The 25,894-nt window shown below is 38.8% G+C and overlaps 2 protein-coding genes across 6 annotated transcripts in view; one reads left to right on the top strand and one right to left on the bottom strand.

Annotated features, from left to right (window-relative positions):
* The first annotated feature begins 730 nt into the window (after nucleotides 1-730).
* The window catches only part of LOC149477372 (sodium- and chloride-dependent transporter XTRP3), a 68,098-nt gene continuing 42,934 nt past the window's right edge, over nucleotides 731-25,894 (top strand). For all 5 annotated transcript variants that reach the window (XR_016317631.1, XR_016317632.1, XM_089710708.1 and 2 more), the window contains exons 1-2: nucleotides 731-871; nucleotides 6,004-6,720. Coding sequence is in view for 3 of the 5 variants with exons in the window: in XM_089710708.1 (XP_089566834.1) it covers nucleotides 6,459-6,720 (262 nt within the window). In the remaining 2 variants the exon portion in view is untranslated. The remainder of the gene's footprint in view (nucleotides 872-6,003; nucleotides 6,721-25,894) is intronic.
* LOC149477377 (trypsin-4-like) lies at nucleotides 6,951-25,890 on the bottom strand. Its single transcript, XM_089711024.1, has 5 exons — nucleotides 25,830-25,890; nucleotides 24,949-25,105; nucleotides 24,093-24,342; nucleotides 14,129-14,263; nucleotides 6,951-7,106 (listed from the first exon to the last, which is right to left on the bottom strand). The coding sequence occupies exons 1-5, from the start codon at nucleotides 25,888-25,890 to the stop codon at nucleotides 6,951-6,953; spliced, it is 759 nt and encodes a 252-aa protein (XP_089567150.1).

Here is a 25,894-nt window from a genome sequence, read left to right as displayed (position 1 = left end):
GCTGGAATTTATCTTTCTATTATTTGCATTTTTTGGTCAAAAAATAGCCATAATTATTCACATACCGTGACTGTATGTGACGAAAATATACGACAATGGCCAAAGGAATTCAAAATGGCGAATTTTCCCGCGCATGCTCACCCCGTGCTTTAAGCGTGACGTCACTGGAAAATAGTGATGTAAAACAACCCCGCTATCGAGTAAGGGTTGCTGCAAAGGCTGGATTGCTAGTAGCTAAAGTATAATTTTATTTATTTTTGCGATAGAAATTTATGAATACATTTTAAAATGACCTTGTAACCTTAATCATTACACAAAGGTACTTTAATCGTAATTGGTAAAGGTTATTTTATCACAAAACCAACATGAGCGTAATTATAAACTTGACTTTAAGCGACAGTAATGGATGGCTTCATAAACATAACGTGATTTCTGTAAATATTGGCACACTTCCATCAAGTTCAAGAAGTACATATATCATTTTCCGTAAATTTTCATATCATTATATTAACAGCCGTGAGGAAAAACATGATGACATATTATTATTGTTTTCGTCCATAACCCTAAAAGAATACTGTTTGTATAATGACAATAGACAGGATAGAGATTGCACGAAAGCTTTCTTCTAAAACCGCGTGCTGCAACTTACCCTTAAGGAATGTCGATAAAAGATATCGATAAGAGCACATCTCTAGTACTGCAGAAAACTCGCCAGTTAGTGTGGGTCGCCCGTTGCGGATGTTAGTACCCGCGATCCGAGTTCTAAATTTGTATGAGAAATTTTGCGAGTAAAAAAAATTGTGAATGGTCAGTGCTATTTTTGTTACATTCATAAATCATTGAATGAGGATTTTTTGTTTTTTTGTATAAGGTATGCAATGTTATAGTGATTATTTTGATGTGTGTAGCGCAAGATGATTTATTCAAGCTAATTTATTTTTCCATCTTTCTCTCATGAATAAATATAGAGATATAGAGATGTTATATTTTTTGGTAGAGCTTTCTTTTTTGCCTTTAATATAATTTCAGTATCATGTAGTTAATAGTTTGTATTGCTGGTTTATAATTATTATTTACATGAAATCAATAAAAAAGATTTGTAAGTCTTAATGATTAAAGCACTTCGGTAGAACCAATATTCTTCGAATTGTTTATTAATTTGCATTCATTTTAATTATGTAATGGTATTGCGAAAATAAAAAAAAATATCGTTAATTTTAACACAACGATAAATATTTTCCTGTCATTAGCTTACTAAAAAATCTGCAGTCATTAAAAAAAATCCATATATTATGTTCAGACCCGTTAAGCTCTAGACATCCCGGAGGTTTTATCGATTCTATGCTCAGCGTGCGGGGTGCAGGGGGTAGGGAAGGTCAGGACTGGCCAGGACGCTTCCTCACCACGTGCAAAATAACACGTGACGCGAGCTTTTTCAAAATGTCCTTGGCATAGATAACAGATGAACCTATAATATTGTCTATGAATATCGGAGGAAATATGTTTTTTTTCTTTTTGTTGTATTGTGTTTTTGGTAATGTCGTGAACCTGAAAGGTTACGTAAAAGTCACCGTAGAATAACGTCTGTAATATCTCCGCTTAGTAGGTCATCGATCGATATCTCATCATGCCAGTTAGTACCACTTCTGTCCCTTGACTCATTTGTTTTGAGCTACGAGGGCATAAATCATGTTAATAACTACGTAGTTACTCTATGGTCTATGGTTTATGCTTCAAATAGAGAAATTAATTATTATGTTTCATTGTCTAGTTAGATCCTATTAGACACTAAATATAAGGTAATATTTGTAAAAAACTCATTATAAATGGAGATATTTATAAGTAAAGTAAATAATTTATAATGCACTCTACGTCACCTGAGTTATAAGTTATAACTATGAAACACATCACTATAAATGCTGATATGTGTTTCTTCACTATATTTCAGAGTATCACTTCGTTTATTTTACTAGTTCAATATTGCTATTATATGAATACCGAATATTATACGATACCCAATTACCGAACAAAAAATTTTTGGCTCTACATTTCATTTAATTTATATTAAACTGGCGGTCCACCCCGGCTTCGCCCGTGGTACATATTTCGCAATAAAAAGTAGCCTATGTCCTTTCTCAGGTATCAAAATATCTCCACACCAAATTTCATGCAAATTGGTTCAGTAGTTTAGTCGTGATTGAGTAACAGACAGACAGACAGAGTTACTTTCGCATTTATAATATTAGTATGGATTAAATATTTACGTAGAGAAATATCTGCAACTTTTATATTATTAATAACTCAGCCCACGCGTTCATAATAGTGTATCAGATTTAAATAAAAAAAGAAACAAAAAAAATATTTAACTGTACATTTATTATACACATTGGCTCTATCACGAAGTATTTTCACTTCAGTGAACTTAAAATATTTTCGCGCATACTGAAAATATTTTCACTTAATGTATTACGTAATGAAACACATAACTCATATTTTCATCGCACGTCTCTTCTCAAATAGCAATCGATGACTATAAATTATTCCAGATCGTTATGAACAAGTATACAAAATTTCATTGCGATCTAGAAGTATTGCCATAAAGTAAAATTCAAACTTTTATTTATTCGACTAAATATCTTTCAGAAGCGCTTTTCGCGAATAGTCAAAGTGCACAATTTTTTACTTTATTAATATTTCAATCTGACTCGGAAAGTACTGAAAACTCTGTAGCCACTCTTTATAAATCGTATTTAAATTTACCTACTAACTTACGGAATCACATTTTACCTGTGGTTCTTTAGCGATGCTTTCATGCATCTCCATCTTCCATATATTCATTAAAACATTACTAGGCTCTCTGAAATAACTTTTAAATGCAGTTCAGACTATGCTCTTTAATATAATGATCTTAATTTCCTGGAACTTTTTATCAAGTAATTTTTATGAATATTTTCTTAAACGACGATCGATTTGATCGAATGCCAATAACTCGAAATCCTTTGATTTATTGTATCATTGATAGATATTGGATATCACTGGTAAATGGGAATTGAACAAAATCTGGGTCATTTTATTGCGTCAAAAGATCGATATCATTTCGTTATTTATGGTTTAATTTCAGAAACGAATAAATAAATTATTTTAATTTGTCAAGATAATTATTAATTACACTAGGTAACATATATTCATTTTAAATTGCTTGATTGTACTTTAAATGCAAATAAATGTATAATAAACGTATTAAACAAATGTTATATAATCGTTTTAAGCAAGTATATATGTAGAATGTAGGTACATGTGATAAGTGATTTTTTTGTAGTGATAAACATTATGCAACAAATATATTTTAATTAAAATTTGATATTATGTGGTTTGCTACAATTTCTCACATAATTTGGTTTTATTTATATGACAAAACAAATGTATATAGGTATTCATATTAGTATAATATTATGTAGAATTTTTGATTGATTGATTGAAATATTTTTCGTACCTATCTATAAAACGAGTAAGTTACATTTAAAGAAACTCTACAACTCGTTTTATTATCGATCTATTAATTTGTAGCATATTTTCAATCATAAAATATACCTATTTAATATATTCCTTATTATTATAATATATAAAACTAACATTTTAATAATTAAGTATGGTAGGAATTTTTGAGAAATTAAATTTGTTACTTTTAAGTTTACGATCTATGTTACTACGTTACGAAATGTGAATTACAGCTAATAAAAAAGATATAACAGGGAACTTCATACGCGTAAAATTCATAGAGCGGTCGTTCTATCGTTTTTCCAACCAGTGTGTAATATTTCATACTTCTAGACTATTCTAGAGTAACTTCTATGTAACCATACTCAAAACTCATATTAAATAGTTAACTACACTCACTCTATCATAAACAGTACACACTACATCGCTACGGAAATCGAGATATATATAAGTATTAAATTACAGTACTCTCCCAAAACAATTTATGTACGTATTAAAAATTGTTTTGGGAGAGTAAAACAATTTACAATTTACGTATTCATTCCAAGATATCTCTCGAACGATTAACATAATTTTAAAGTGACACAAAAAACCAGATGTATCACGTGTAGTTTCAAAAGAATAGTCCCTATTTGTTTTCATATGAAGAGAAGTCCTCTGAAACCCGTTATTTAGAGAGGGGATACACAAAGACTTCCGTGTCCTTGACATAATTCCACACACCCCTTGGTTTCGCTTCGTCAAAATGGACGATTATTATAATGCCTCGATTAAGGGAACGCTGCAGGATACAATCTTTAGATTGGTTCCATTTGGACCTTTCACTTGGAACTTGAATGGAAGGGAAGAGATTTAATCCATTTCTATACAATTCTGGGTATATTTTGGGTTTAAAAGGTTAATGACTAGAATTTTGAAGTAAATAGGTATACGTGCCGTTGTTATATTTGGCATAGCATTCTAGAAATCAAATATCGGGCATTGCGTGAAACCTTTCTATAAACGTAGTTTTATATTCCACATAAAATTAGACGATTCATGGTGCATTTACATCTAACGAGCGAATGCTCATTCTAACCCCGCTATGTATATTAGTGTAAACAGGCGTAGAGCATTCTTAAGTTGTTCTTAATACGTTCGAAAAGATTCTATGCAAACACTGAATTCGAGTTTTCGTCTACACTAAAATCTAAATGATCACGTAAGCATGCTCTTACTCTAGCTCTATATTCGTTTGAAGACTTATTGAAGATTACAATTAACTTGAAGAACGACACGAAAAGTGATGAAAATGTATTATCTTAAAAGACCCAAGTCACAGACACAAGCGTCATTTTGTTTACTGTTAGTTTTATATGAAGCCACACAAATGTGAGAGCGTCACTAAGTGATGACATCCGATAGGTTAAAATAGCATGAACTGATAAGGTATTTGGATGGTTTTAGAATATCAGGTTAAGGTTAAAATCTAGGCACTGGATGTTTTAAAAACTCGTGTGTTGTTAAGTAGAGCAAAGGTAATAACACGCTCGGTAGGTTACCGGTTACGTATGTGTTACAGTCTGTATTGATTCCTATAATTCGATTTGAATTTCTTACTTAGATGCCAAACCTTTTTTATGTTTATTAATCTTGAATCTTCTTCTTTAACTTTATATTTAATTTTGACTTATTATTTAAAATATAGGGCAGATTAATTGTACAATTTATATATTTTGTAGTAAGTACTAAAATCCAATTATTTTAAAACCCAATTTATTTTTTGTTTATACGCTTTTTAAAAAAATAAAGATAAAAGAGTGATTAAGCTTATTTACAAACTTGGCATTATTTAAAAATAAACTGTAGGTATCTTTAAAATGTATAAATTACGACATGCATCGGCATCGGTTCGATCGCACCTCGACACCTTTAATATTTTCTTTACTTTTGGAGGGATGTTTAAGTTCCAAGGAAATGCTATTAAAATTATTTTTTTTAATCAAATCTACCAGTTATCGTAGTTGCAGTATCTGAAAAGGTTAAAGTGCGATTTGCAAAGCATTATGGCTCGAAGCCAAAATGTTTCAGTTTACGGAGTAAGCCGATATTAGTGATGAGAGATTTGACCTATATAATAAGTGAATTTTCCGTAATATTCCGCATTAAAACTATTAGTTTATTCAAGTATTTTATTTGACTCATCACGATCACAGTTTGATTTAATTTTCTGATCGAAAAGAGCTCTATAAAAACGTTGTATCTAATGAATATAGATACGTTTTTTACTAAGAGGATATAATTTTATAGAACATCATATCATTAGCTGTGTAATTGCTTCTGTAATTATTAAGGGGCAATGCCTCTTCGCCTTTTTTGTGCATTATTGATACGTAGGTACTATTACGTAGTATTACAAAATAACTGCACCCATAAGTCACATATTCATTCAACTATTGCTATATTTATTATATTCGTGGCAAGTGTTAATAAGTGTATAATAATAAGTGGTTTTCTTTGTTACAGTTAACGGGGAGTTCTGATACATCGACCATGGCGCCCAAACATAACACATGATCAATTATCATCAATTCTTAGACATAGAGCAGAAATATGTTTAATTAGCGATCTGAGTAATAGACACTTAGTCATATGCACAGAGAGGCATCAAACGTCTTAGATTCCTTGAAACTACGGCTTAAGTTGCTACAACGGACGAGAACCTACGTTAAAGTTATAGAATTCATAAAGAAAGACGCTATACGGTATTTGTCGAAATACATAACACAAGATATAAAATATTATGAACATATTCATAGGTAACGACTACCACTCGAAGAATCTGGTCAAATTGAAATCTATTTGATTTGAATCGATTGCAATAGCTAACCGACAATAATAAAGGGTTCATTTTGTTCTGTAGACGTAAATAATAGGCCGTTAATAATCGATAGAAAAAAAAGTAAAAAAAAGAACGCAAGATGGCGGCAAAAGCTGAACCGATCGGTCCTCGCAATGGGCATGAATTGGCGCCTTTGAATACAAGAGCTGATGGTAGTGAGAGACCACATGGAGTTACTATAGTGCTTCAAGGGTCTAGGAACTCTTTGCAGCGCGATGCCCCGGATGAGGACAGGGCTGCGTGGTCGGGAAAACTGCAGTTCTTCCTTTCAATCATTGGATACTCTGTGGGGCTGGGCAACATTTGGCGCTTTCCGTATTTGTGCCAGCAAAATGGAGGAGGTAAGTTTCTACTATATAAAAAATAGTTTTCCTTAAATTACTAGATAACTGTAGGCTGTAATGATTTTGAAATTTATACTGAAGTTTATTCGTAACAAATAGGTACTAAATTACCTTAAAGAGTAAAAGGTGCTAAAAAATATTACTTACAGATACAATATACATATTTTTTATAATCTTTAGATTAAAAACCAATATCGAGCGATAGAACAAACACCTAGGAAATATACTCAGGCATTTTCTTTAATAACTTTATCGATAAAATCACGTAGAGCCGATACTCTGGCGAACACAGCAGGCGAACCTTTAGTCGAACAATCATAGTTTCCGAACGACGCTATGCCAATTACAACTCCCTTGTATACTAAGGGACCGCCGCTGTCACCCTGAAATAACAATTGAAATTATTTATGCCACTAATAGACAATCGACGCTTAATAGACAATTGGCTCTTTAATCCGGTTCTTTAATCTTTGGCATAGTGGTTAACTTGTGGGCGTAGATCCGAGGGGTCCTGAATTTGATTCTCGGTGAGGACAAAAAAAACGTTCTATGCTCAGAGTTAACCAATATACTAAGAAGACGGTCAGTAATTTATAATATTTCTATGTTAATTTGACATTATATATTATTAATTACTATTTAATATCGTAATTAAAATAATATGACCCTTCCAAAAAATATACATCAGAGAAATACCTTTTTTTTTTTTTTTTTTTTTTTTAACGTTGGGAAATGCATTTACGCATCCCCCTCTGCAGTTTTCCTGCGTGAGGGGGTATGTGGGACTCGCGAAAGCCATACCCACTAAAACCCAACGGTGGCCACCGATCACCTTCGGCGGCAGGGGTTAACAGCCAGGCCTTGTACCCCCACCGCCTACGTGATGAATGCCGCAGCTTGGCGACTCGCCCGCGCCCATAAGGTGGCAATAGACGTCGGTATCATAAAATAGCGCCGCCCTATTGCCGGGCTATCCACCTCCTGTCGCAGGGGGGGCCGGTTTACTTACAGCGAGCATAGCTACAATATGCTCGTTTCTACGTAAACCTCCCCCTGCGCTAGTTCGTCCAATGGTATTTTAGGGCTGATGCTGGGCATAAAGACGCCTGCGTCTGCCAGGTCTGCGTCGGCGCAGAGGATCCGCCGATGGGTCATTCTCCCGGGCCCTCTCTGCAACCTCCTTTGCTTTCATCACAGCCTCGCAAAAGGCCACGACCGACTTCCAATGAGTGTCCCCACTGACCATTATTTTTGCGAGACCCTGCAGGGTCAGCTCTTCCTCTCGCAGCAAGGCTTCAAGAGGCCTTCGCTCCACCGTCCAGGCCGGGCACTCGGCCAGTGTGTGTTGAGCCGTGTCCAGCTGGTCGCCGCAGTGATGGCAGGAGGGGGCCGGTTCCCGACCTATCCTGTGCAGGTAGCTGCCAAAGCATCCGTGGCCCGACAGGACCTGCACAAGCCGGTAGCTTAGCGACCCCCACCTTCTCTCTGCCCACTCTCTCAGCACAGGGCTGAGCGCGCTGAGAGTCCAGGCCCCTACGCAAGATGAATCGAGTTCCTGGCGCCATTTGTGGAACACTACGTCGCGAGCCTCTCGCTTCCAACCTTCGAGCGTTTCGGTAGGCAGCTCTTCCTCCCTCTCTCTTGCTTCCGCTCTGCGCCAATAGACTTCCGCCAGGGCGGCCGCTTCGAGGTGCCAGGGTGCAGTACCCGCTATGACGCAAACCGCATCGTAAGATACGGTGCGATACGCCCTTGCGACCCTGATAGCTATAACCCGCTGCGACCGCCTTAGCACAATCGTGTTGCGCGTTAATAGCTTGTCGGCCCATATAGGGCATCCATACAGCGCCTGTGAGCGCACAACATTGGCAAAGAGTTTACGACATGCCCCGCTTGGTCCTCCAATGTTCGGCATGATACGGCTAAGAGCTGCTGCCGTGGTGGTAAGCTTCACAGCCAGTGTCGAGAAGTGGGCTTGGAATGTCCATCGCGGATCGAGCACCAGACCGAGGTATTTCAGTCTGGACCCGATTCGGATGGGCACTCCACTAACCACGATTGCTTCTTCTGTTGGTGGTGCTCTGCGATGGCCGTGAAAGCATATAGCCTCCGATTTGTCGAGGGCTACTTTAAGCCCGAGGTTCTTAATTCTGCTAACCACCTGTGCCACTCCAGCCGTGGCTCGGAGTCGCGCCTCTCTAAAGTCACGGCCCGTGGACACCACTAGAGTGTCATCGGCGTAGCAGATGGCGCTTACTCCTTGCGGCAGCCGTCCTTGCAGCACGTGATTGTACCCGATGTTCCACAGAAGAGGCCCCAGAACAGAACCCTGTGGAACACCGCGCGCAACCCTATGCCTACCCGTCAAGCCGTCTTGTTTTGGGAAGATAATTTGACGCTCTCGAAGATACGAAGAGATGATACGGTGAAGGTACTCCGGCACACGGTGTCGGGTCAGGCCATCTAAGATTTTGTCCCAAGGAAGGGTGTTAAATGCATTGGAAATATCCAAGGATATTGCCAGTGCTACCCCACCTTGGGAAACGCATCCTTCCGAAATGTCACGCAGGCGAGCTATGGCATCAACCGTTGAACGTCCTCGCCTAAAACCATACTGGGCATCGTCGAGATCTGGTCCTATCCGTGCTAGATGATTTTGTATGCGGCTGGAGATAACACGTTCAAACAGCTTACCAGCTTCATCGAGTAGGACGATCGGCCTATACGCTGATGGCGAGTCGGCCGGTTTGCCACTCTTTCTTAATAGTACGAGGCGTCCCACCTTCCAGCGATCTGGGAACCTCCCGCTCTTGAAGCATTCGGTTAGTAGCTCACAGAATCGCTGGTCAAGTCCATATGAGAGGGCAAGGGACCACACTCGGCCATGCACGCCATCGGGGCCCGGGGAAGTGGTTTTCCTTTTCAGGCGGTCTACCGCCACCTTCAGTTCCGCTAAGGTCACGTCCGGGATCGTTTCCTCGCAGGTTATTTCCTCCTGATCGTCACGCCCAAGTCGGTCCACAGAATTGGTTGTATTACGGCTCGGAAATAAAGTAGTTACTACTTTTTTGAGCAGTGCTGGCTCTAATCTTGCTGTAATCGGAGGGGCCCAAGGACGCAGCTTGTTCATAACGAGCATGTAAGGGCGCCCCCAGGGATCCAGGTTAAGTGTGTTGAGTAATTCAGCCCAGGCTCTTTCTTTTGCGGCTGCGATAGCGTCTCTTAGAGCTTTTTTGGCATTCTGATACAGGATGTAGCGTTCAGCCTCTTCCACGGTGGAGTAGTCTGCACGCCTCCTTCTTCGTCTGTATTTGGTGTATTGGCGTCTAGCAATAACGCAGGCTGATCGGAGCCGCGCAAGATCCGCTGACCACCAGTATACCCTATTCCGTGGGAGAGATCTTTTTACCCTCGTCATTGCGGTATTTGATATTTCGGCCATTGTCTCGCCAAACCATTCCGCCTCGACATCCACGTTTATGGCGTCAGGTTTCGGGCACCAAGATTTGATTAGGGACGCCAATTCTAAGAGGTGGCTATCCAGGCTCTTTAGGGACCATCTTGGGCATCTTTCCATAGGTGCAAGGCATATATTCCTCGCAGGTCCTGTCATCAGATGAACCTCGAAACTGATATACTTATGATCAGATAAGGTCTCAACCTCCGACAGGACCCGCCAGTTTCGGACCCGACCGGCGAGAGTGGGGCTCGCAAATGTCACGTCCACCACCGAGCCCCCCTGCATGCGCACGCATGTGTGTTCGGTGCCTAGGTTGAGTGGAACCAAATTCTGGGCTGCGAGCCATTCTAAGAGGACGTCTCCACGAGCATTTGATGCTGAAGAACCCCACGCTGCAGATTTTGCGTTAAGGTCTCCCGCAATGATGATTTGGTGAGGGTGGCCCCATTGAATCAAGGAGCATACTTCTCCCAGAAACGCTTCGAACTCAGGAAGCGTTTTATTCGGTGAGAAGTATACTCCGATTACAACCGTGTCTTCGAACCTAGCAGCTACGCAGCCGTGTCCCTTTGCCTGTGCACGAATTGGAGGTGATCCTTCCGCTTGCGTAACCACTATAGCAGCGAGCTCGTCGAGGTCTCCGATCCAGTTCTCTCGCCCATGGGGAACAACATAAGGTTCGGATAAAATTGCGATATGGATCGACCACTGTGCCAGGCTCTGGATCAGCAGATCCTGAGCCCTGGCACAGTGGTTGAGGTTTGATTGCAAAAAGCGTAATTCCATTTACACTTTGGCGGTTTCTGCTATCTCCATATCTGCTCCCCCTGCCTGGGGGCCCGCGTGTTTATTGGGCTTTCCTTTTGGCGCTTTGTCGGCTGAACAGCCACTGCCACCCAGGCGATGGTCTGCTTTCCGGCCTGCAGCCGTGCAGATAGTGCAGTTTGGCTTAGCAGTGCAGTTGGCAGCTTTGTGGTCAGGCTGCCCGCAGCGGTAGCAGAGCTGGCTGCGGTCACACTCCGCGGTGCAACGGTTAGCAACATGACCAACCTCGAGGCAGCGGAAGCAACGTAACTCCCGTGGTTTTTGAATCGTCACCCTCGCTGCAACCCATCCGACGAGAAAGCGTGCCTCAGTGATCTTTTTGGCCGCTACTACAGGGCAGTTCACCCAAGCTGCGAACAATCCGGTTCTGTCCTGCTGCATTCGGCTCACCCTTATTTGTTCCGCTGCGCATTCTCCCTTTGCAGCTACGGCTTCCTTCAGGTCGTTCTCTGTGATAGAGGCGTCCAGACCTGACACGCGTAAGTCCGCCATTTTAACGGGCCTGGATACTTTTACGTCTCTGTCTTTGAATAGGGTCATCAGCCGGGCTGACAACAGATCGGCTTTGTCGCCACTACCGGGTCCAGAGACCTGGATTATAGTGGCTCCCGTGACCGCCTGACGGAATTTGACGCATTCAATTCCCGTATCTTTTAAGTTTATTTTCGATCTTGCCTCCTTTATAACCGCAGCGTAGGTTACACCGCTATCCCGGGCCTCTGTAGGGATCGTCAATACCACTGCTGCAGATCGCGGAGCCTTTAGCCTAGATTGTGTTGGCTTAGGTGGTTTAGACACCCTCTGCGGTTCTGTCGTGTGCTTACTGCGCTCAGTCTGTTGAACCTTATTCACCCTACCCTTCTTTCCCACAACTGACCAGACCTCGCCAGAAGAGATGGGTGTGGGTACCGCAGGAGACTCCGCGTCAGGATGCGAAGAAACCGCCGCCTCAGGAGGTAGATGAAGGGTAGGTTCCACCACCTGCCCTTCATTTACTGCTCCTTTTTTCTTCTTCTGCTTCTTCTGTCCTTTCTTTTTCTCGTTCCCTTCTTTGGTTTCTGTCACGTCCCGAGTCTGTTTGGAGAGGGTCTTTGTTTTTCTTGGCCTTGGTCCCGTGTCCTCTGAGGCCTCGGAGCAACTTTGCTGTCTGATGCCAGTAACCCGGCTTCCTATCCCATCCACTGCAATAGAGGGGCGCGGTCGCTGCAGAGAACTCGGTCGAGTCTCTAAGTTTCGGAGCCGTGCATCGATTAGTTCTCCCAGTTGACGTACCATCCTGGCCTCGAAGTCCTCTGACAGCTGCGGTGTCTCTGCAGCGGCAGCCGGGCCCCGATGCAGGAGAAGTCGCATTTCTCTCATATCGTTTTGAAGAATATCCAGTCGTATGCGCAACCTCTCATTTTCTGCACGGAGCGCCCTCGTTTCATCCGTAAGCGTTCTCAACGCAAGGGAATCGGTATCCTCCCTGATAGCCTTAGCGGCATTTCTCAGGTCCGCCACAAAGGTGGTCTTTAAGTGATTGGACACTTTGGCGATCTTTTCAACCGTTGCCAGGTGTGTCTCAATCCTCCTCCGTACATCTTCAGTCGATGTGTTCATGCTATTGGTAGGCATGGCAGCTGTCGAGCGTGTGAGCGCAGATTTTGGCTCCGGATCCACCGAAGTTGGTGAACTTGGTTCAACTTGTGCTTCGGTATTCTTCTCTACCCTATGCGCCTTGCGGTAGCCAGTTCTTGGTTTCCTTTCCGAAGGGATAGAAGTATCACTCGAACTTCCATCGTCTAACCGTGAGCGTTTTCGGCACCGCCAAAAACGTGTCTCCTTGTTCGGAGTGCACAGAGCCTCCCGGCGGACCAGGGGACTCATAGTAGCCCGAGAATTCATGCTTGCCACAGAGTTGGAAGAGTCCGACTCTGCGGCCGCTTCTGTTACATTAGTAACTGTAGTAGGTGTAGGAGTAGCGCCTATCGCGCGTTCCAACACAGAACTACATCTTCTATCTGCCGATTCTCTCAGCGTTCCTCCTTCTAATTCTAATCCTCCTTCTAATTTTTGGGGTTGGGGTTTCATAGTGTACTAGGTAAAAGTCCCACGAGCATGGGGGATATATGCGGTCCACCCGGGAGGTGCCCCCTGTTCCCGAGTAACCCTATTACACCCCGGAGGGCGGGCGGTATCCGGGGGTTGGCCACTTCGACTTGATCCACTCGCCAAGCCACCTGCCACCCAGGGAGGCAGGAATTCGGCGCCGTGCTTAGGCCCCGTGGGGCGCCCCAACGCCGAATTGGAGGGGTTTTTTCTGAGGTCACCTTCCTCTTGGGCCAGCCGATTAAGGCAAGCCCCCTGGTCTCTAACGTGCCGCTAGACATGACAACGTCACACGTTAGAGGTAACAGTTTGCCCGGCGGAGGGCAAAAGCCCCAATGCCCAGCAAGAGACATCTTCCCGCTAGGCCCGCCGCGCCGCGGTTCACCAACCGCCATCCATCGCTGTATTTCAGCCGCTGGTCTCTAAGGACCCTCTTCAATAATGCCCATAGGCATTCCGTCAACCCGTGATCTTGTTCGGGCGCATTCATACAGACAAGCGGAAACAGTGGTTCACCACCACCTGCCTGCTGGCTGAGCCTACTCCAAGGCCGCATCCCGTATAGTTTTATGAAAAACGAATCGGGAGCGGCACGTGTGTATTCCATATTAGCTTCCCCAAGATGCTGGCTTGCAACCCAGGTACTGAGCCCCCCCGCCGCGACAAGGCTTGGAAAAGTGGGGGGGATCAGAGAAATACCTAACGTAATTATGTCCTGTACAATTGTTTTATTAAATTAATTAGGTTGAAGTCCCCTATGAATCGTAAACATCAATTTCCTGAAATCGGGTCATTGTTGTGACCCCGAAATTTGTTAGTACATTCACCTGTTAAGGGGACGGTATGGCTTCCTTAAAATGTTACCTTAGAAAAAGAGACAAGAAAACTCAATATTTGAAATAAAAAATGAAAGAATCCTGTCGATATATTTTTCCTGCATCACATTTTGATAACATATTTTCATTTGCAAAGAAAAAACTTATAATCTAAGCTGAAAAAATATTATAATATATTATAAAATATTATATTTACCACGCAAACGCTTTTTCCTTTTCTACCAGCACATATCATTTGCTTCGTAAATTTTTTAGGGTAATATTTACTACATATTGTAGTATTTACGTAAGGTACATTCACTGAGAGAAGCTGCTTTGACTGGGATTTTCCCTGAAATGATTGAATGTACAGTCACGAGCAATAATATATGCCTAGGGGGCGATGTGCAAAAATATCTGTCACTAGAACAAATACAATAATATCTGTCTGCCCGTATACAGCAAAAATATCTGACATTAGTAGGCAGCATTATAAAGTGGCATCAAAATTATATAACGAAAATGTAGAGCAAATAATTGTGACAACCTCTCGAAGCATAAATATGTGACGTAACCTAGGAGGCAATAATATCTGACACAATTTTATATTTCTGTATTGTAAAATATAATTGATTCCTCACAAAAAGCATAAATATGTGACACTAGCTTTCCGCCCGCGGCTTCGCCTGCGTTTTCACAGAAATACCGCATAGTTCCCGTTCACGGCATAAATATGTGACATCAACTAGGTGGCAATAATATCTAACACAATTTCATATTTCTGTATTTTGCATCGATTCCTCACAAAAAGCATAAATATGTGACCTCAACTAGGAAGCAATAATATCTGACACAATTTCATATTTCTGTATTTTTCATCGATTCCTCACACAAAGCATAAATATGTGACCTCAACTAGGAAGCAATAATATCTGACACAATTTCATATTTCTGTATTTTTCATCGATTCCTCACACAAAGCATAAATATGTGACCTCAACTAGGAAGCAATAATATCTGACACAATTTCATATTTCTGTATTTTTCATCGATTCCTCACACAAAGCATAAATATGTGACACCAACTTGGTGGCAATAATATCTGACACAATTTCATATTTCTGTATTTTGCATCGATTCCTCACAAAAAGCATAAATATGTGACATCAACTAGGAAGCAATAATATCTGACACAATTTCATATTTCTGTATTTTGCTTCGATTCCTCACACAAAGCATAAATATGTGACACCAACTAGGTGTCAATAATATCTGACACAATTTTATTTTCAATTTAATATTGAATTAATATAAAATAAATAAATTTTATTTTAACTACGTTGTTTTAAAACATGATTACCATATTAATTAATATGTGCCGTCGTTGTATACACATATTGTATGTCTAGATATTATATCCTACTAGCTTAACACCCGCGGCATCGCCCGCGTTTTCAAAGAAAAACACGCATAGTTTCCGTTCCTGTGGGATTTCCAGGATAAAAGCTCTCATAAGCGTTAATCCAAGTTACCTTCTATGTGTGTGCCAAATTCCATTGTTTTGTTTTATTTGTGTGAAAGAGTAACAAACATCCTTACATGATACTCACGAACTTTCGCATTTATAATATTAGAAGGATATCATATCATGACAAAATTAAAGTATTCATATAATACCCACTTGGGTAGATCTATTTTATTTGAAGGTTCAGTGTAACCTTCGTGTATTATTTAGAAATTGTTTTGTTATATTTGACGTTAGCGACGTTTGACACGATTGCTCCGTTATTCATTTTCATTTACCTATAATATTGCTATTATTTTATTGAGTATCGAAAATTATGGCAAGTTATCATATTATCGTAATTTCATTTAAATCCATACTAATATTATAAATGCGAAAGTAACTCTGTCTGTCTGTCTGTTACTCAATCACGCCTAAACTACTGAACCAATTTGCATGAAATTTGGTATGGAGATATTTTGATACCCGAGAAAGGACATAGGCTACCTTTTATTGCGAAATATGTACCACGGGCGAAGCCGGGGCGGACCACTAGTAAAAAATATTTACAAAATAGTTATGTGACAACCCTACGCTATATGTAATGTGAAGCGCTGACGGTGTGCTTTCGATCGTGAGAACGTCTTATTCCTATAGATTACTAGCGGTCCGCCCCGGCTTCGCCCGTGGTACATGTTTACGTTTTCTCTACATAAGAACCATCTTCGTACTTCCAGGAATATAATAAAAAAAGAATTATCGAAATCGGTTCAGCCGTTCTCGAGTTATGCGCTTACCAACACATTTTGCGATTCATTTTTATATATAAGATAATATTAGAATTAAAATATATTGTGAAGCATCGTGCTCATGATAACACGTACTTGTAATTTTTATTTTTAATTAAAATCATTTAAAATATATGATTTTTTTATTAATTCACTGTAAAGTGAATTTAACTGGCGCAGTCGGTAGGATACTCGGGTCGCCCGGCGGGAAGATATATCCGAAATAAATATCGGTTCCGAGGCCCCGCGCGGCCGACCGGTTTTTTTAAAAACCCAAGCGAGTATCCAGAACATCAGCAGTATCCAGCCATCGATACGGAAACCATGTTAATGTGAGTTGCACAGAATTATTTTATTGTGTTGCTTTCCTATATTATATTCCTATATTAGTTTTAGAATAAACCTTCACGATTTTCCATCCTAGGAAATCCCGGGGTACCGAGGCTGTTAATAGCCAACAGTCCTCAAGAAATAGTTTAGTTGATAGTATAAGAAGTATTGATAGTTTTAATATGTCATTTGACACGGAAGAAATTTTTAAATGCTTAAGGGTGGTCCCAGATTTTGATGGTAACCCCCATGTATTAACAAGATTTATTAAAATATGCGACCAATTAGTTATTAAATATATAAAAGATGACCCCGAGTCCACTCTTTCAAATTTATCGCTGATAAATGGCATTTTAAATAAAATCACGGGACCGGCGGCACGCCTCATTAATACTAACGGTATTCCTGATAGTTGGGGTGGAATCCGTGAGGCCCTAGTTAACAATTTTTCTGACCAGAGGGACGAGACGGCTCTGTATAATGATATAGCGTCACAAACCCAGGGCGGCAGCTCGCCCCAAGAGTTTTATGATAGATTGCAGTCTTTATTCAGTACCATGATGACTTACGTAACTTTACATGAATCTCTTAAAAGTACTATAGACGCAAAACGTGACCTATATAAAAAATTGACGAATCAAGCTTTTGTTAGGGGTCTTAAAGAACCCCTCGGGTCGCGTATACGATGTATGAGGCCCGAAACAATAGAAAAAGCATTAGAGTATGTTCAGGAGGAATTAAATACAATTTACTTACAACAAAGAAACGATGCTTCATCCAAATTTAGTAATTCGAATTATAATAATGTACCTAAGTCTATATATAATAATTCTTTAATGCCGTCATCCAATTTTCATGTACCCAAGCCTCTCTATGTACCTCAACCATATATGTTTCCTCCTAAAGTCCGACCAAACCCACCGTATCAATTTAGAATGCCTGTTCAAAACCAGCAGCATCTTCCTAGAATGCCCACACGTACCCAACAAATATTCCGAGCTATTCCACCTAACTATAACCCCCATAGCAACGTATTCCGATTACCAAAACGTCCTCAACCAAATTATTATAAAGGTCCAACGCCAATGAGTGGCGTGAGTCATTATGTCACGAAGGAATCACCCTCGACTGGACATGACTGGCGTAAGCATGGTAACCCACCACCTACTAACTATTTTAAAACTCGTGATGTCCATGTTAATGAATGTGTACCATATGAATATTACTCTCCATACTATGACTACTATGACGCTGACTATAACAACTATTATGTTGACTATGCCGACGATAATTACTCTAACTATGACGCGATTTATGATCAAAATTACGACATGCCATCAGAAAACGTATGTGAAATTAATGAAAGTAATGATACTAACCAACAAACTGACTCGACAGACAATGAGAATTTTCCGAAGGCCAGCCTCACAAGAAAGCCAAGATAGAAATTAATTTGCAGACACAAAGGCAGCTACCGTACATACAGATTTTAGACCCACCATTAAAACTTTTATTAGACACAGGAGCTAATCAGTCATTTATAAGTCCCGAAGCGGTTCAAAAGTTTTATTCAAATATAAGATTAAATTACGATCCTTTCGAAGTCACTAATATACATGCCACCACTAGAAACGATTTCTCTATTACTATACCATGTTTCAAAGAGTTTCAAGAGACTGATAAAATTACACTTTTTGTATATAAGTTTCACGACGTATTTGAGGCCTCGATTTACTCGAAAAATTGGAATCAAAAATTGACTTAAAAACTCGACAGTTTATTACGCGTAATGCCACTAACCCTATTAAAATGTATAATTCGTCCAATGTAAATTTATATGAATGCGTTTTACCAGCGGAGTCTTCCAAATTACTTAAATTACCCGTTAATGTACCAAATGGTGACACTTTAATACCAGAACAATTTATTTCAAATTGCGTTATACCTTATTGTTTAACGTCGGTTAAAAATAACAGAGGAATTTTAGAGGTTCGTAATCCAACTCAACATGATATCATTTTCTCAATGGATAGACATGTCTCCGGTGAAATATATAATACAGAATTATTTAATTCAAATAAGTTATCATCCCGTACATCAGACGTTATATCTCGGTTACGTACAGATCATTTAAATCAGGAAGAGCGAGCTAACTTAGAAATATTAGTTGCACAGTATTCAGACGTTTTCTATATAGAAGATGAACCACTTACATTTACTAATAAAATAAAACATCGCATACGAACCACGGACGAAGTACCGATTCATACTAAAAGCTATAGGTATCCATTTGTACATAGAAATGAAGTTAGAGATCAAATTCAAAAAATGTTAAGTCAAGGTATAATAAGACCTTCAGACTCAGCCTGGAGCTCACCAATTTGGATTGTTCCCAAAAAGGCAGACGCTTCAGGGAAGCAGAAATGGAGATTAGTCGTAGATTTTCGTAAATTAAACGAAAAAACTATTGATGACAAATATCCTATACCTAACATTACTGACGTCCTTGACAAATTAGGCAAGTGTCAATACTTTAGTACACTAGATTTAGCTAGCGGGTTTCTACAAGTTGAGATGGATCCTAATGATATTTCTAAAACTGCGTTTAGCGTGGAACATGGGCATTTCGAATTTTTGAGAATGCCCATGGGACTTAAGAATTCTCCGTCCACCTTTCAGAGGGTTATGGACAATGTCTTGCGCGGTCTACAGAACGAAGTATGCCTAGTTTATTTAGATGACATTATAGTCTTTAGCACCAGCTTACAAGAACATATTGTTAACCTTAAAAAAGTATTCCAACGTCTACGTGAGTCTAATTTTAAAATTCAAATGGACAAATCCGAATTTCTAAGGTTAGAAACTGCATATTTGGGACACATAATTAGTAGAGACGGAATTAAACCAAACCCAGATAAAATTAGAGCTGTAACTAAATACCCTATTCCAAAAACTTCTAAAGAAATAAAGCAATTTTTAGGTCTTCTAGGTTATTACAGAAAATTTATCCCTGACTTTGCCCGTGTTACAAAACCGTTAACTAGATGTTTGAAAAAAGGTAGTAAAATTATTCTAGATTCAGAATACGTCAATTGTTTCGAAAAATGTAAAACACTTCTATTGAATGACCCCATATTACAATACCCAGATTTTACGAAAGAGTTTATACTTACGACTGATGCATCCAACGTAGCTATTGGTGCCATATTATCCCAAGGCCCAATCGGTTCTGACAAACCTATTTCATATGCTTCACGTACTTTAAATGATAGTGAAATGAATTACAGTACCATTGAAAAAGAGTTATTGGCAATTGTATGGGCAACAAAATACTTCCGACCGTACTTATTTGGCAGAAAGTTCAAAATTATAACAGACCATAAGCCCTTACAATGGATAATGAATCTTAAGGAACCGAACTCTCGGCTGACTCGTTGGCGCCTTAAGCTTTCTGAATATGACTATACGATAGTTTATAAGAAAGGTAAATGTAACACGAACGCGGACGCATTGTCGCGTATAGAATTGCATAATGAAAACGTAGAATCGATGATAGTGAATATTTCTGACTCTGAATCGACTGTAACTGCACCTGATGACAGACCATTAAATAGTAGATCATCGACTGTTTCTGCACCTGACGACAGACCTTTAATTAGCCAATCATCGACAGATACTGCCCCCTCCTTAAGAGCTTACGGTACAGACGAAACTCTTAACATTAATAAACCAGAAGGCACAAAACATACTAGCCGTGAAAATCCTATTCTTGACATTCCTATAAGTGATGATCCACTTAACACATTTCGTAAACAGATATTTATAAAAATCACGAATAACTCACCTTCAACGAAACCTACCATAAAGAAACCATTTGAAACATTCCTACGTGTTTCAGTACAAATTAACGAAGACAGGTTACAAGAAAACATTGTAGAGCTGATTAAGAAGTATGTAGATCCTAAAATTCGTACTGCAATTTTGGTCAATCCTGTTAGTAAAATGTTCGATATAGTACCTTTAATCCAAAATACTTTTAAAAATTCATGTATGAAATTATTTCTTGTTAAGCGACAGATTGAAGATATAACTGATTATTTAGTCCAACAAGATACTATTCGAAAATATCACGAAGGTAAAACGAACCATCGCGGTATTAACGAGACTTACCTTTCCTTGTCCCAACGATACTTCTGGCCTAAAATGAAAACCGACATAACAAGTTACATAAATACATGCCCAATTTGCAATAGTGCAAAATACGACCGTAACCCTGTACGCCCAGTGTTTAAAATTGTGCCTCCTCCTTCTAAACCATTTGAGATTGTTCATGCTGACGTATTGACTCTAGAACAGGATAAGTATCTGACTATTATTGACTCATTCTCTAAATATGCTCAAGCGTACCGAATAAGCGACAGTACCGCACCGAATATCATTAAAACATTGTTACTTTTCATGACGCACCATGGTTCACCTATGTCGATAACTACTGACCGAGGTACTGAATTTACAAATCAAGTATTTTCCGAATTTGTACGTCTGCATAAGATTAATCATCATATGATTGCTCCTAATACCCCCAACGAAAACGGTATGATAGAACGCTTCCATAGCACCCTTATCGAGCATATAAGAATATTGAAATTAAAGCATAAAAATGAAACTGCAGCAAATTTAGTGCCATACGCGATCTTAGCATATAATAGTTCTGTACACAGTCTGACTAAATGCCGACCTTATGATGTAATTACAGGACATTATGACCCTAGAGACCCAACTGACTTAAATTTATCGGAAAGACTTTTACAACAATACATACATAACCATCGCATTAATATGGAGACAGTTTATAAATTAATACATGACTCATCATTCGCAGAACGTGAAGCGATTATGACGCGACATAATACCCGGAGAGAACCTGAGATTGACTATGCACCTGAGCAAGAAGTATATATACGTAATCCGATAGCCGCGAGACAAAAGTTAGCTTCACGATTCATAAAAGACAAAGTTGTGTCTAATTTACCGATACATGTATATACTTCCAAAAAACGCTTACCTGTTTCGAAATCCCGACTCAAACGTACTCCAAAACCCACTACTTTCCTTTAACCTCGGCCTGATAAACGTTATCACCCATTACCATACCTTTTTACACTATATAAGACGACATTGATATAAAAATTAATTTAGCTAGAAAGTAAATGTTAGAGTTTGAAAAGAATTTTGATAATCGTACATTATAAGATACTATATAAAATTAGGGTTCAACATTTGAACGGAAAATTGGATAACGCATCGTCCTTTAAAACCAGGGCGTGTAAAACGTGGCTTGTTAAACACTATAAAGTTCTACAGAATAACCAGGTCCCATAGACGATAATATTAATGATTTACTTTTAGTTATAAGAAATATAGAGGATAGTTTAGCTTTTACGCGTACATCGCGAGCGCGAAATGTTATGTTAGGAATAGATATATTACGTAGTATAATTCGAACTGGATCATAATTTAGTAAAAATAGGATAGTAATTATATTTAGATTCCCCATTATAACTCCTCACACTTATAACCTTTACAAACTATCCGTCTTGCCTAATCGTACAAATCATATCATCATACCTCCCTATCCCTACATAGCAACCAATAAAGATATTTATGTGTACATAGAGGCTGAATGCCCGAAGTTGAGCAATCGGTTTCTATGTGAAGAGACCTTAAACCACCATACAAGAAGTTCACCCGACTGTATTGCAAACCTCATCACCACGCAAGAGATATCCAGCGACTCTAAATCCACCTGCCTAACATTAACTAAGCCAGCAATGGAGAAATTGGACGACAGTCACTACACCATTATTTTCCCACATCTCACAAAAGTTGAATTATCCTGCAATCATAAGGAATACCTTCATCTCCAAGGCAGTTTCATAGCAACGTTACCTACAAGCTGCTCTCTACGTACTGACGACCTCACTATTACAAATATTAATAATGAAATTAAAGATACAACTACAAAAATTTTAATTGCACCAATCAGTAATATTTCGACGAGAACGCTAAAAACCTTGGGACTGCACTCCATCAACCTACAGGGATTACACAACCTACAGAAGCAAATAGAAGTATATACGACGGTCGCCCCTGAGAGAGAGTTCGCCATCTACCATACGACAATACCACTTTACATCTTTCTACTGTGCGCAGCGGCCACTTCAATGTTCTTGTGCTATCGTCGCTACAGATCAAAGAAAATGAACATTCAGAGATCGAATCATCATCAGCCCCAGAAGTTGATCCTGCCGCAACATTTTCACTCAATGTCCTAAAATAGTTGCGGATCTGCGGGGGGAGGAGTTATGTGACAACCCTACGCTATATGTAATGTGAAGCGCTGACGGTGTGCTTTCGATCGTGAGAACGTCTTATTCCTATAGATTATAATATTAGAATTAAAATATATTGTGAAGCATCGTGCTCATGATAACACGTACTTGTAATTTTTATTTTTAATTAAAATCATTTAAAATATATGATTTTTTTATTAATTCACTGTAAAGTGAATTTAACTAAATATAACTATGTTTGTGTCTTTTGTTCATATTCTTACCCCAGCAAAATACAAAACACTAATTAAATAAAAAAACGTTTGGCCTTTTTAATATCCTATCCTATCTTATCCTACTAGTCCTACTATAATCCTACTTCCTATCCTACTAATTAGTATTATAAATGCGAAAGTATGTGTATGTGTGTGCTTGTTACTCTTTCACGCAAATACTACTGAACCGATTACAATAAAATTTAGCAGACATGTAAAGGGTAACTTGGGTTAACACATAGGATAGGTTTTATCCCAAAATTCCCACGGGAACGGGAACTATGCGGTATTTCTGTGAAAACGCAGGCGAAGCCGCGGGCGGAAAGCTAGTGTCACATATTTATGCTGTATAAGAGGAATCAATTATATTTTACAATACCGAAATATAAAATTGTGTCAGATATTATTGCCTCCTAGGTTACGTCACATATTTATGCTTCGAGAGGTTGTCACAATTATTTGCTCTACATTTTCGTCATATAGTTTTGATGCCACTTTATAATGCTGCCTACTAATGTCAGATATTTTTGCTGTATACGGGCAGACAGATATTATTGAACCCGTTCTTATGACAGATATTTTTGCTAATCTGCAAATGGTAATATATTTATGCTTCTGACTGTACATACTTATTTCGTAAAATTATAAAAAAAAGTTTTATTGAAAAATATTAATAGCTCTAATTTCTGAACAATTTCGCTAACATTTTTATTTTTAGTTCTACGACAAAAAGTTACTCGACCAAAGTTGTGGAGAATTTAATTTGCAACAAATAATGATCACATTTTTATCAGATAAATAGTTTAAGAGACATATCGTAAAAACCATTTCAGCCGCTATTTTCACGATCGCGGCCGTGGGACAAGGGTGGCGACCCCACAAATTTGGTGATAGCACACTGCACATCACACACCCCTACACATCAAAAAAATAAAATTGTAAGCATATTTACGTTTTTCGGGTCCGTCAATCCAAATCCCATGGCCATGAATTCAGCACCATCTTCTATAAGCATATTCGGTTCAGCTAATTTTATTGGTTGTACTTTTTCACTGAATACTAACTTCTTGACCAATTGAAGAACTATGACGTCATTGTCAAGTGTTGCTACATCAAAATATGGATGTACATTAACTGTTTTGATGTCTAAATGCTCTCCATTGTCTATTTTATCTCTTCCAACGATGACTTCTGTGTCTGCACTACAAATAGGTATATGGTAGAATATATTTATAATTAAAAAAAAAATATCTACATGTAGATAGTAAGTAGGTACCTACTTTTTATGGAATTACCTATCTATACCTATATGGAAATGTTTGACTAATAGTGAACTCTAAAATGAATTCACTTAACTTATTAATTATTATAATAATGATTTATTAAAATTATATAATGTATCCAGATTTATCGCACTATTTCACAAGTTTGCCTTCACGTTATCTTCAAAGACAGTTCCATGTGTGAAAATATTGTAATTCCTTAATCTCTTCCGAATCAATTGATTAAAACGTACCCAAGTATGTATGGCTTCCGACCCTTAACTATAGTTTACTGTACTGTACAATATAGTTAATATATAGGTACAGTGTGGAAATTTTCGATTGGCCCTGGAGGAAAAGTACTTGAAATATTTGAGATAGCAAATTTTGCTGAATTCCCGGTCGAAGCAAGTGAATTTTCGAAAATCCTTTAATGTAGTTCTATTTCTTTTTACAAATAAAGGAATTCAAATTCAAATTGCGCAGCTTATATAAAATATACAGAGACAGCAAAATATATAAAAAAAGAAAAGAAAACATGCGTACTCTTCAAAAATAATTTGACAGTGCGCTGCTGAAACAACGAATTGATCAGAGACGATAAAAGCCCCACAGCCATGTCTATTTTTCTTTGGTTTGTAGATAGCGAAAAAGGGAACTTTTTCAATTTTAATCGTGTCTCCACCCACTATTTCATAATTTCCTGGAATAAATTGATGAAAAAAATTGAAAGCTAATAGAGAAATAGTTTATAAATCAAAGGCATTTTTTTATCCAAATATGAATGAAAATTTCCTTATTGTACGCTATATTGAACACAATTAAAAAATCTTGCTATATAATATGTACTCATCATCATCATCAGCCCATATAAGTTCCCACTGCTGGGACACGGGCCTCCTATGAGGGTACAGGCCATAATCCACCACGCTGGCCAAGTGCGTGTTGGCGGATGACACATATCGTCGAACTTTTGATTCTTCGACATGTCGGTTTCCTCACGATGTTTTCCTTCACCGTTCGAGCAGTGGTGATGTTACAACATGCGCAGATAAATTGAAAAATCAATTTCTTTCCTGCGCGCTCGCCTGGTCTCGATCCCCGGACTTATCGATTCGAAGTCCGAGGTCTCACCACTGAGCCACCACTGCTCTCTATATACTAATAATGCTATATAATCAATGAAACGAAAGCATCTTTATCGCAGACAGTGACCAACAACCCAAATCCATATACATACATTTATAATATGTAAAAATATAAATATAACTATTTTATTTTAAAAACCATAATTCAAAACTTGTTTATTCAATTCGCCATTAAATAATAATTATTTAAAGCTAACATAAACAAAACCAATTCCTACTTATTAACAAATAAAAAAAAAATATATATTTATATTTAAAAAACTATTTTATGTTACAAACCATATTCCGATTTACATTGAATTAAAAGCAACAAAAGGCAGAACAATCCTATCACAGCCATCATA

Source organism: Colias philodice, chromosome 25 (assembly GCF_061535455.1).
Source record: "Colias philodice isolate Cphi_HAF_F1 chromosome 25, ilColPhil1 Martin Lab GWU primary, whole genome shotgun sequence".
NCBI lineage: Eukaryota > Metazoa > Arthropoda > Insecta > Lepidoptera > Pieridae > Colias > Colias philodice.
The sequence above is the reverse complement of the archived record's forward strand: the minus strand, read 5'-3'. Positions and strand labels throughout refer to the sequence as shown.

Bases quoted from the DNA above. Each gene is read 5' to 3' on its own strand.
- LOC149477377 (XM_089711024.1), bottom strand. From the start codon at position 25,890: ATGGCTGTGATAGGATTGTTCTGCCTTTTGTTGCTTTTAATTCAATGT. The intron at 14,264-24,092 runs GTAAATATGCTT...CAATCATTTCAG, and splicing joins GATTGACGGACCCGAAAAAC to GGAAAATCCCAGTCAAAGCA. The intron at 7,107-14,128 runs GTAAATATAATA...TTGTTATTTCAG, and splicing joins AAGGAAAAAGCGTTTGCGTG to GGTGACAGCGGCGGTCCCTT.